The sequence below is a fragment of the Taeniopygia guttata genome, chromosome 5 (genome assembly GCF_048771995.1).
Source record: "Taeniopygia guttata chromosome 5, bTaeGut7.mat, whole genome shotgun sequence".
Taxonomy (NCBI): Eukaryota; Metazoa; Chordata; class Aves; order Passeriformes; family Estrildidae; genus Taeniopygia; species Taeniopygia guttata.
This window is the reverse complement of record NC_133030.1, coordinates 48635850-48648559: the sequence shown is the minus strand read 5'-3', so window position 1 is coordinate 48648559 and position 12710 is coordinate 48635850. Positions and strand designations below refer to the sequence as shown.

The following is a 12710-nucleotide window of genomic DNA, read 5'->3' as shown; positions in this document are numbered from 1 at the left end:
TAAGTAGATGAATAATGTTTGCACAACTGTTTATGTAGATAAAGGACCTTAAACAAGAAAATGATCACCTTAATCAAGTTGTCTTATCCCTGAGACAAAGATCGCAAGTGAGCAGCGAGGCAAGAGTGAAAGATATTGAAAAAGAGAACAAAATCCTTCATGAAACAGTAACTGAGACGAGTAGCAAACTGAGCAAGCTGGAATTTGAGAAGAAACAATTGCAAAAGGATTTTGACCAGGTTAGAGAAAAAGTGGAAAGAGTGGAAGAAATGGAAAAAGAGCTCCACCGGCTGGAGAGGGAGAATGAACAGCTCACAAAAAAGGCAGCAGTGATGAAAATAGTGACAGAAAAAGTGGAAGTTCTTGAGCAAGAGAATGGCGATCTGGAAGTGGAAAATAGGAAACTAAGAAAATCCTTGGACACATTACAAAATATTTCCATCCGGCTTGGTGACCTGGAAAGGGACAACAAGCAATTGGATGAAGAAAATCTGGAGCTTAGAAGAGTGGTAGAGACCATGAGATTTACCAGCACAAAAATGGCACAAATAGAAGCAGAAAATAAAGATTTGGAGAGGGAGAAAGAGGACTTAAGAAAGAATGTGGAAATGTTAAAAGCAATGAACAAGAAATCAGAGAGGCTAGAGCTAAGCTATCAGAGTATCAGTTCTGAAAACCAGAGACTTCAGCAAATTGTGGAGAACAGCAGTAAAAAGATCCAGGAATTAGAAAAAGAAGTTCAAGGAATGGAGAGTGAAAATCAGGTCCTCCAGAGGAACCTTGAAGAGCTAAAGGTTTCTGCCAAACGGCTAGAGAGCTTAGAAAAGGAAAACAAAGCCCTAGAACAAGGAATGTCTCAGCTAGAAAAAGACAAAAAAATGCTAGAGAAAGAAACAAAACGGCTTTGGCAGCAAGTGGAGCTGAAAGATGCTATTTTGGATGACAGTACGCTAAAGCTAGCAGTTGTTGAGAAGGAAAACAAGACACTAGAAAAGGAAATTGCTCGATTTAGAGAGTCATCTAGTAAACTGAAAGAGTTTGAAAAGGACAATAAAGACCTACTAAAGCAAGTTACAATTGATAAGAGAACACTAGCTACGCTGAGAGAGGTAAGCAAAATAGTTCTGCTGGATTCTGTGCTTCTATTTTTTTTTTCAGCTCTGTGAAGTACAACAGGAATATATCTGTCCCACAGGAGATCTTCACATCTTTAACAACAGTCACTTGAAAGCGTTTCCTTGGAAAGTAGAACATGCCAAGAACTGCCCTTGGTGTAGTTGTGCAGTGGCCACTTTGTGTCCAGAGTCTCAAAATTACGTCTTTTTTTTAATGCAGAATTTAAATTTTGAAACAACTCTAATGTGGTGCCTGTTAACCAAAGACTTTGGTAGTTCCTCCAAGTGTGACTACAAAATTGTTTGCTAACTTGAGAGCCCCAGCAGGGGAGATTGACTCTCAGGTCTAGAAATTTCTAGCACTTGCTGAGGACACATGGACATCCCTGTTCTGAAAGAGAGAAAACCATCCCAAATGATCAACCTAAACCAGCTGTACCAAGATTTTGCTTTATGGCTACCTTACTGCATCTTTCCCCAAATGCTTCCCTGCTGAGTGAGAGCATGCTAAGCAGCAGTGATCTCTCCCTCCACCAAGCATTAGGACATTGGCAATCTGAGGATGTGTGTGTTAGAACCTGGCACTCTTATAAGTGGCCTATGAGCAGATTCAGATTATTGCAACTTGCTCTCATTGCCTGTCCTGGCTGCTGTTGTCCTGCCAGCATCAGAAGGACTGTTAAATGGAAAAAGGGTTGTGCTGCAGTAGCTCAGTGAAATAGATAAGTTTAGCAATATAAACACAGTAAGTAATCACTTACTTCAAGGCTTAGTTTTATTTCAATTTTTGAAGCATGAGTGTAATTTTGAGGAGGAGAAATAAAGTCTGTCAGAAACACTTGACACAGTTCCAAGTTGTTTCTATTGAAATTTCCTTAAAAATTATTAAAACAATATAATTTCTGAGAAGGCTCTCCAGTAATCTTTCAATTCTCAGACTTTTGCAGATTTCCAGTGGTGCAGACCCATACAGTAGCCCATCATCTTTTCCTCAGTTACTATAGATCCTGCAGAAGGAATTCATGGATGTTGAAGGGACCTGTTTACAGATCACTGGACTGGCACTGGCCTTAACCATGTTTTTTACCTTGCCACACAAATGAATTAAAGGCTAAACTTGTGATGTCAGAGGACTATTGAATACCTACAGTTTAACAAAGTATTTTTATAAAATTTTATTCTTGATTCTGTTTGATATTCAAGATAATATTTTTTTATTTAAAGTTCTTCAGTAGCTTTTTTGTTCTTTCTTCATGTGTTGTTTAAGAAAACTTTAGCAGAAACAAAAGCAATGTAGATCTCTATGGTGCATTTGTATTTCAGAGAATTTTGAATGGTAGGGATCTTCACAGTTAGCTATGCACCAAAAAAAATTTGTCCTTTTTAGAAATGCAGGCTGGCATTGTGTTTCCCCAGGTCATTTCCACACAGACTGTTTTACTGGCATAACTGCAAAGCATTGTCCCAATACACCTTCTGGTTCAGAGCTGCCAAGTCTTCTCCTTGTATGACTCCTTGCTGGGTTCTGTTTTAATTTCTTCCCAAAGAAATGTAAATGAAACCAGGCTGCATCAGCAGATAGCAGAATAAGTGACCAAGCCCTTGTGTCCAGAGCTTTCCTCTCTCTTCTACATTCTACAATGTAGTTACACTTCCAAAATTTTGGGCAGTAATTTACCATATGTCAGAAACTCAGTGTGTTATTGTCATGGTTTGACGCTGGCACAATGCCAGCGCCCCATGAAAATATAACTTACTAATCAAATGCTGTGAAATGTGATCAAGGACAGAGCAAAGCAGACTAAACTTAATAATAAAGGAAAAAACTTTATTACACTACTACTATTACTATTATAAAAGGAAAAGAAAGGAAAGAAAAAAAAACACACAAAATTCGAAATGAAAACTTTTTAAAACATTTCTCTTCTTTCTATTCAACTCTACTAAACTCTAGCGAGACTTATTTGGATCTTTAATTAAGTTTTCATCTTTTAATATAATCAATACTGAGCCCATCGGGGAAGAGAGGAGTCTCTCTTGAAACTATAGACTCCCAGGAAACACAACTGCCACTTTTTGTGTTTCCAATGTCACACCTGGCACTGCTCAGACACACTGGCCAGTGTGACCCTCTTCTCTCCATGTCACAGTGCTCTCACCACCGGGCATGGACAGAGACTGCTCATAGGGCCCCTTTAAGGATGTTTTGCCAAGGACTACCAGGAACAACAGTCCAGTATTATAATTCGGGATTAGAGTTTTTTTTATTTTCCCCTGGGGCCGAGGGTTTAAAAGACAGAGATCGCTTTCTCTTCTTCTTGAAGATGGAGGGCATCTTCACACTTTCTTCAGTTTTTTCTCTGTTTACTCTAAAACTGGTAGTTGCTGCAGAAGGTCTCTTGGCTTATTAATGCATTTTTTTAAAATGCAGTCTTTCTTGAAAAGAAAGAGTGGTTCAGTCTATGGTAAGCAAGCAGAGTTTAGCCAAAAAGCCACTTTATCATTTGCCTCTAACCTTCTTCTTTAAACATCTGAGGTTTCAAGCTGTCTCTCTTTTCTTTAAATTTAGGAGGAGTAATATTTCATAAAGCCTTCATTTCTCAGGAAGGGTTAAAAGTCCCAACTCTCAAGGATGGCTTGCTGCCCAGGCTCCAGCTCTCACAGCCCGGCTGGGCACCTTGTGGCCCCCTCGCTCTTCTCTTTTTCTGCGGCGAATTGCTGATAAAACCACCGAGTCTCTTTTTTCTCTCTTGGGAGAGAGAGAGACTCTGGGGGGGGGAACGGAGACATCTCAGATTTTTCTACCCTTTTATCTGCAGGAGCTGACCCAGTCGGTTCCGATTCTTTACTTCCTGGCCTACTTGTGCAGGCCGCATGGCTCCCCTCCCCCACCCAGCCCGGGCTGGGCAGGGGAGGTCTGTATCATGCGATGACCGGAACTAAAGAAGGACGAGTCCTCCTGGGAATTCCGCTTTTAACCCCTCTGTGTTCTTAGAGGCGTGTCTACTTTCAATTGGTCACTCTAAGTGTCAGTATCTAAACCTGACCCCTGACGGGATGAACCTCTTCTTTCTAAAAAATTCTCTTTCCGTGTCAAACCATGACACTCCACCCTTCGCCTCTGAGAATACAGATTACAAAAAATAATTATCAAAACTACATTTAATTAAATTCATATTTTGCTTTTGTTCCTTTTTGATCCTATCTCACAGCTTTCATTTTATTACTATCTTATCTTACTCAAAATTCGATTTCCCGGTCAGGGAACCAAAAATGTCATGGTTTGACGCTGGCACAATGCCAGCGCCCCATGAAAATACAACTTACTAATCAAATGCTGTGAAATGTGATCAAGGACAGAGCAAAGCAGACTAAACTTAATAATAAAGGAAAAAACTTTATTACACTACTACTATTATAAAAGGAAAAGAAAGGAAAGAAAAAAAAACACACAAAATTCGAAATGAAAACCTTTCAAAACATTTCTCTTCTTTCCACTCAACTCCACCAAACTCCAGCGAGACTTATTTGGATCTTTAATTAAGTTTTCACCTTTTAATATAATCAATACTGAGCCCATCGGGGAAGAGAGGAGTCTCTCTTGCAACCATAGACCCCCAGGAAACACAACTGCCACCTTTTGTGTTTCCAATGTCACACCTGGCACTGCCCAGACACACTGGCCAGTGTGACCCTCTTCTCTCCATGTCACAGTGCTCTCACCACCGGGCATGGACAGAGACTGCTTATAGGGCCCCTTTAAGGATGTTTTGCCAAGGACTACCAGGAACAACAGTCCAGTATTATAATTCGGGATTAGAGTTTTTTTTATTTTCCCCTGGGGCCGAGGGTTTAAAAGACAGAGATCGCTTTCTCTTCTTCTTGAAGATGGAGGGCATCCTCACACTCTCTTCAGCTCTCTCTCTGTTTACTCTAAAACTGGTAGTTGCTGCAGAAGGTCTCTTGGCTTACCAATGCATCCTTCTAAAATGCAGTCTCTCTTGAAAAGAAAGAGTGGTTCAGTCTATGGTAAGCAAGCAGAGTCCAGCCAAAAAGCCACTCTATCATTTGCCTCTAACCTTCTTCTCTAAACATCTGAGGTTTCAAGCTGTCTCTCTTTTCTTTAAATTCAGGAGGAGTAATATTTCATAAAGCCTTCATTTCTCAGGAAGGGTTAAAAGTCCCAACTCCCAGAGATGGCTCGCTGCCCAGGCTCCAGCTCCCACAGCCCGGCTGGGCACCTTGTGGCCCCCTCGCTCTTCTCTTTCCCTGCGGCGAACTGCTGATAAAACCACCGAGTCTCTTTTTTCTCTCTTGGGAGAGAGAGAGACTCTGGGGGGGGGAACGGAGACATCCCAGATTTCTCCACCCTTCCATCTGCAGGAGCTGACCCAGTCGGTTCCGATTCTTTACTTCCTGGCCTACTTGTGCAGGCCGCATGGCTCCCCTCCCCCACCCAGCCCGGGCTGGGCAGGGGAGGTCTGTATCATGCGATGACCGGAACTAAAGAAGGACGAGTCCTCCTGGGAATTCCGCTTTTAACCCCTCTGTGTTCTTAGAGGCGTGTCTACTTTCAATTGGTCACTCTAAGTGTCAGTATCTAAACCTGACCCCTGACGGGATGAACCTCTTCTTTCTAAAAAATTCTCTTTCCGTGTCAAACCATGACAGTTATTCACTATTGACCCTGTTACCAAGGGGAATAACATCATAGCCACAATACCTCAGGAGACTTCCATACTGAAGTCCTGTTGCTCCTGTGTGTGTGTACCAGTGCTGGCAGGGCTTTTTGTCCTACTTGAGAGGTGGGAACTCCCTCTGCTGGCGTCCCCTGACCTGCACACATCCTTGTGTGCCACAGAGATGGGGTGGTGTCCCCTGGCCCACACATTCCCTCCTTCAGCAAGCAGGCACAAAGCCAGTGTTGGCAGAAGTAGTTCAGTACAGTGAGTGAAACAAAGGCCAAAAGAAGCATTCTGCAGATTTATTTCAAGTGACCTATAAATAAAACCAATCAGTTTAATTCTGCACTCAGCTGTCACTGATGAAGAATTTTAGCTGACCTACTTGAAACTAGGATTTTATCCAATGACTTTTTCAGTACTCTTAAAAAGATGTAAAGTGATAATACCACCACCCTTTGCATAGCAACTAATCATGTTAGTGCTTTTTCAGGATTTGGTCCTGGAGAAGCTGAAGAGTCAAAAGTTGTCTAGTGAGCTGGACAAACTGAGTCAGGAACTGGAGAAGATGGGATTGAACAAAGAGATGCTGCTGGAGGATAATAATGACAATGATGACACGTAAGGAGACTGAGCTCTTCTAGTCATTCTTTTGATTCAGCCTAACTGAAGCCCTTTGCCTTTCTTTTTGGTTCTCATCTGCCTCCTTGCCATTACCCAGTTTTGGACATAAACCCCATTTTTCTGAGGCAAGCTTGGCAGCATACTGTAAGTTTTGCAAAACATTTTCTTGGGTGGAAGGAAGAAATGCCATTTTCTCTCTCCATACTAGCAGTGTTACTACAGTTCCTCTCTACTCCCCAGCAGAGTAGCTGGGTAGCTATTTCAGTGTGTATTTCTCTTCATGTAGAATAGTGTCTATTAAACAGTGTCTGCCATTACTTCATGTAATTGGTGATTCAGATACCTCTTAATACAAACACAGATGTTGCCTAAGAAATACCCAATTGCAAGGAATTCCTTTATAAGTCCTATAGTAATGAACAGAAAATCTCAACAACCGATGTGTATATTGGCTTCTTGGTAAGACCTACTTAGAGAAACATACCCATCTTGTAGGAATCTTCAAACTGTGGGTCTTGCTTCTTGTTAAGAATCTTCAAAAGATCCATAAGAAGAGTTTTCTGCAGTGTAATTATGGGGGAAAGAGAGAAACTTACTTTCTCTCAAGTTATTTAACTCTTTGATATTTCTGTAGAACTGTGTTGGTGTTAATCTCTATTAAAGTTGATTGGATTTTTCATAAGTGAATTCCCCAGCTATATCGGTAGCAATCTGCAGTAATAGAGGAAATAATTTTCCTGAAGAAGCACACATGTATAATTTAACATGTAGTGAGACTGGGAACAAAGTGAAGGTGAAGTCTGCTGTTTAAATGGTGGCTCATATCTTAGTGGCAGATATTGGAAAGCTATTATCATATTTTTCAGAAAATACAAGGTTCTTGAAAGCAAAACTGAATCAGCACTAAAATCAACTCTAGCTGTGAAAGAGGAGAAGATTGCAATGCTGGAGGCTCAAGCGAAAGACTTTCTGAACTTGAACCAGCAGTTACAGAATGATCTAAATATGGTAAGAGCTTAAGTGAATTTTGATTTTTTTGACACTGTACTTCTGCACATTCGCATGCTTGGGGATTTTTTGGCTTGAGGTTTGATTTCCTTTTTTTTTTTGTTCTCCTTGCCCCTCCCTATACACATCCTTCCCAAGAACCATTTTTTCACTGGACTGTCTTTTTTTTCTCCCTTTCTATGTAATGACACAAAATTAATAAAAAAAAAAATTGTTCTGGGGCACGTCAGGAGGGGTTTTATTGGGTAATTGCTCTTTGCAGTTCAGTTTTCCCATGTTTTTTTTTCTTTGGCATGGCTGCGTTTTTCTGCCTTGTTTAGTGGAAACATAGGCTGAGGAAGGCTGCAGTTGAAACATCCCCCCAAGAACAGCCTGTTTGTTAGGTGACAGTGAGCTCGAGTCTAAAGGCACCTGACTGGAGCCCAAGAGATGTAGATTCTTCCACCTGTCTGTGTCTCAGCTTCCCTGTCTGTGAAGTGGGTAATGGTTATTAAATCTCTGAAAGTCTGTACAGTGCAAGAGAGGAGTGATATAACCCATCATTATTAATGCATTATTCCAGTGTTGAAGGTTGTTGCTTGTTGACTGTGTAGGTAAAGAAGGACTTTGATGCACTCAAGCAGACTCAGCAGGATGGGCAGTATGCTCAGAAGTCACTGAAGAATTCAGCAGAGAAGCTCATTGCCAACCAGCAAATGAATGAGAAATTTGAAACAGGGCACCAAGAGGCCACCACAGAGCTGCTGAAACTGAAGGACAGAGCCATTGAACTGGAAAGGAATGTAAGCCTTCTCCTATCTCCTCTTAGCTCATAGACTTCTCTTGTGCTCTTGAGTGGGTTGGTGGAAACTAGATTTTTGAGCTTAAAGGAATCTGGTAGGTTTTCTGGAGCACCCAAGTCTACCAGATTCCTTGGGTGTCTCTTAGGACTGCATGGGACTTAAGTGCTTCATGTGTCTTGTGTCTATCTTGTCCCATCTTTGCAGGGAGTAATCCTGTGTGTTGACATCTGTCTTACCTTCATTTAATGCTGGGAAGAGGTTTTTTTATGCCTTTGTTGCAGAATGATCATCACTAATTGGTTCTCATCTTTGATAGGACTCCAAATAATCAGGACAGCTGTTTCTTTTCTTCCTATCACCCCTTCAATGCCATCTCTCTTTCAGAATGCAGCCCTGCATACTGAGAAGAAGCTGCTTAAGGAACAGCTAAAGCATCTGGAAACACAGAATGTCTCCTTCAACAATCAGATCCTGACACTACAGAAGCAAAATGTCTTCCTTCAGGAGCATAACACTGCCCTGCAGACACAGACAGCCAAACTCCAGGTCAGAACATCCTTGTGCCTCTGTGCCAGGAGGTTGGATTTGATTACAGTAGTGTGGAGGAGATGACAGCTAATGAAATAATTTGTGTTGGTAGGCTGATGTAATGATGGAAAGATGAGGCCCAGGAGGTGGAGCTTAGTTTGAGGTCTGAATTTCTCCAAGCGAGAAGGGAAATTTGGTCTGTAGCTAATGTCTGGTAGCTACCTTCAGCAAGAAGGTGGTTATTTAGAGAGAATAAATTAAAATTAATACAGCAAAATCCAGATGTGTTATTCCAGAAACTACACTTCTGTAATAAAGAAAAGCTTTGGTCTTTGCTTTTGTGTCAATGCTATGCCTGTGAAAGAGCTCAGCAAAAATGGAAAGAGGACACAAGTCAATTCCCCATAGGCATTGTAGCAATGAGCTCCACTCACTGTTTTCAGACTTTCAGACAAATGTAAAAGTTGCCAGTGGGAAAGATACTCCTAAAAATTACTTGACTTAAAAAAGAAATAAACTTACTTTGAGAGAAATATGTGTTTCAAAGGACAACATTGGATTAACTCTGTTTCTCTTGCGTGACTTTCACTTTTCAAGCTTTTCCTCCTGCATGTTCAGAGATGGAGAAATGGGGGTTTTTTGTTCTCATTGTTTCCCACCTGTGATTAAATTATATTAGCAACATATAAAATCAGTGCACCATCTCTTTACTGAAACCAGACTCGTTAGGAGTACTGCTCAAGTACACTGTGTTAGGAGTGTTGTCCACATATACAGTGGGGCAGTTAACGTTTTTGAGTTTGAGTGAACTTGAGTTTCATTACTTGTACACAAAAATAGGGTGACTTTTGACTCTGATCATGATTGTTAGAGATGCAGTTGAGTTGTGAGTATTCCAGATCATCTTGGTCTTTGGGCTCAAGAGCTTCTGGTAAAACAGTGTTTTTTCAGTTTAGAGATTATTGTGATAATTTTCATACTACTAACAGCATAGCTTTAGGTGATGTATACTGCCAACAGTAATACCAAAATGATGCCAATTGTACATAGATGTCTTAAATTGACAAGTCAGTGTAGGCATTCTTGACTAACTCTATACAGATGTAAGCTGCTACAAAATGTTTGTTGTATGCACTAGTAGATATGAATAAGTAATGCTTACTTTTTACTTGCAAAACTTTAGGTAGAAAATTCAACTCTCAGCTCCCAGAGTGCTTCACTGACAGCCCAGAATGCTTTACTGCAAAATCAGCAGACAGCCAAGGAGAACGAGAATGAAAATCTACTGAAGCAGAAGGAGCAGCTGAAAGCTGAGTACGAGTCATTGCTTCAGGACCATGAACACCTTGCTTCACTGCATGAACGGCAGTCTGTGGAGTACGAAAGGCTAATAAATCAGCATAGCTGCCTGAAAACATTACACAAAACCCTGGATCTGGAGCACAAAGGTCTGCGTGAGAGGTACGCTCACTGCTCAGGGGTATAGCGTAGCGAGAATGTGCCTATGTTACAATTTTAGCCTTAAATATCTCCAAATACAAACAGAAATTACAAAGTTGTTGCCCTGAAAAAGTACCTAGTCACTCCTATTGTCATAGGGACATTAGATGAAAATATTTGCAAAGTTCTAGATTTTAGCTCTCTAAAGGTGGCAGAACAGAGGTGACTCTGGTGATACTCAGCAAGCATGAGCTTGGATGCTTTGTCAGAAGTAGAGTAAATGCTTCTACTGCATTTAAGGATTTGTGTTATAACAACATACAGCCTTAAAAACATTCTCCAGTGCTACTGTGTGGAGTCTCTCTTCTAACCATGAAGTCTGCAGGTCACCTATATGTGAGTGTAGTGTGTATCTTGAGAAATTTCAATCATTGGACCTCATGGCATCCATATCATGACAAAGGAGGCTCTCTGTAGGAAGCTGTATTGACCTAACGATGAGATAATGATGTATTATTAGTTTTCTTGTAGTTCTTGTAGTCTAAAGCTTTTGCTTCAGTACCTTCAGTTGAATTAGGAAATCAGTAAACTGACAATCTGTCATTTTCTGACAATTATGCATGGATTGAACAACATACATAATGTACTACTACAAAAATGCTGCTTTGCCAACCTCTCAAACATCTCTTATATATTTTCAATTATTTTCCTCAAAACACTTTTATTTGGGTTTAATTTCTGTGCAAGATCATGAGTTGGGTTCAGAGCAGCTCAGTGCTGCTTGATGGTGGACTTAAAACTGGTGCTAAACTTCTCTTCCCCACAGACTAAGGAGCTGGCAAATACAATGTGTGTTAGATTTTTATAAAGTACAGAAGTAAACTATTGTGATTAAAATACCCTATGGGGCTGTGTGACAGGACAGCTGCTTGGCTGTCAACTAAATGAGCTGTAAAGTGATTACACAGACACTGCTCTTGCTTACCAAGTCTTTCTCAGACTGATTAATGGTTCTCATTGATTCGGGCTTTGCTTGAGATTACTACACTGCAATGTGTTAAGGCAGTTTGCTGTATTCTTTCTTTGCTTGATGAGTACCAAACACTAAGCAGCTCTAGCCTAAGGAAAAAGTGGTATTCAAAGAATAGGTTATCTATAGAGGTAAGTGCTCGGGTCACCACTGTAATCATGAACAGTTTGGACTCTTTGAGATGTGACTCCAGTGAGAGGTGTTGCAGGGGAACAGATGGTGGCCTTCTCTATATTCAAAACAGGTTGAGTTTGGCAGTACTAAGTGTGCAGTATCCTCCTCAGCAGATCAGTCTTAAAAGGTGCTTATCAAGGTGATTTGTCCAAAGAATCCATTTGGTTGTCAGGAAAAAAGCCACAAGCTACTTTTTTAGTGCATGTTTTGTTCTCCCTTCATCATGTGCTGCTGAGAAACAGAAGGGTGAAAGAATAGCATAAGAGAAGTTTTCTTAAGCTTCTTCTTTTTAACTAAGGTATTTTAACTGCTAAGATAGAATATTTCACTTTTGAGTTTGCCTAGAATGCACCACCTGCTAAACTTTCCCCAGAGCAGCTCAGTGCAACCAAGAAGTTTTCTTGTGTGGTGTTTAGGAGATGGGTTTTGCATGTCACAACTCCAAGGTGATTGGTTTTCCTCAGCTGGTGATAGCACTGTAATCATAGTTCTGTTGCTTAAGGCAAGGTTACACTTCCATACAAACCTATGACTGCAGCTTGTCTAGGAAGATCCACAGTAACTTTAGTTAGCTTGTGCACGTCCAGCAGCCTGTACAGCCATGGTCCCAAAGGTTTGTGTAGTTCACTGTGCTGCATTCTAACCACAGAATATTTTCTGCACCTGAGCAAACTTCATTAAACCTCTTTTGGTTCTGCACATATTAACACTGCAGTGGAGATTTAATAATGGGTTGTTTGTAACTGCAGTAAAATGGCCTGTCATAGCCCAGCAAACCACAGATGTGTGGGTTTGGCTTAGCAAGAAGAGGAGAGTTAGTATGTTAGGGTTATTTACCATTAATAGCTGTTTTTTGACTTTGAGGTGTCTGTCTGATGGTCTCAGTGAACACAGAAAGGCTGGCTTCTTCTGCAGTTTTAAAATTGTTTTACATATTGCATGTTACTAAGGGAAGATAATAACTTTGTCGCTGCAGTTGATTAACATCCTTGAGCATTTCTTTGTGGCTTAGTCTGGAGAAGTCTAATCCTGCAGAGATACTGGGAAAAGAATCCTTGCTTTGTAGGGTTACATAGTGCAGGAAGCTGCATTATTATGTTACCATAATATGCTGCCTGGTAGTTATTTATCTGGATTCCTTTTGGCATACTTTTTATCATAGTTGAGCATTTTCAAAGTTATCTCAGTCACAAATATCTATCTACAGTATTTCTCCTCAAAAAGCAGCAGAAAGAATAAAAGCCAAAAGGAGTAAAGAGGACTACATTTCGTCAGTCCTAGGAATGGATTGTGTCAGACCCAAAATGGATTCTATGTACATGTATAA

The 12710-nt window shown here is 40.7% G+C and overlaps 1 protein-coding gene across 2 annotated transcripts in view; it reads left to right on the top strand.

Annotated features, from left to right (window-relative positions):
- The window catches only part of CCDC88C (coiled-coil domain containing 88C), a 97071-nt gene that overhangs the window by 67895 nt on the left and 16466 nt on the right, over positions 1-12710 (top strand). For both annotated transcript variants that reach the window (XM_030274863.4, XM_030274862.4), the window contains exons 15-20: positions 39-1109; positions 6291-6418; positions 7288-7429; positions 8023-8211; positions 8596-8757; positions 9923-10200. In XM_030274863.4, coding sequence (XP_030130723.4) covers positions 39-1109; positions 6291-6418; positions 7288-7429; positions 8023-8211; positions 8596-8757; positions 9923-10200 — 1970 coding nt within the window. The remainder of the gene's footprint in view (positions 1-38; positions 1110-6290; positions 6419-7287; positions 7430-8022; positions 8212-8595; positions 8758-9922; positions 10201-12710) is intronic.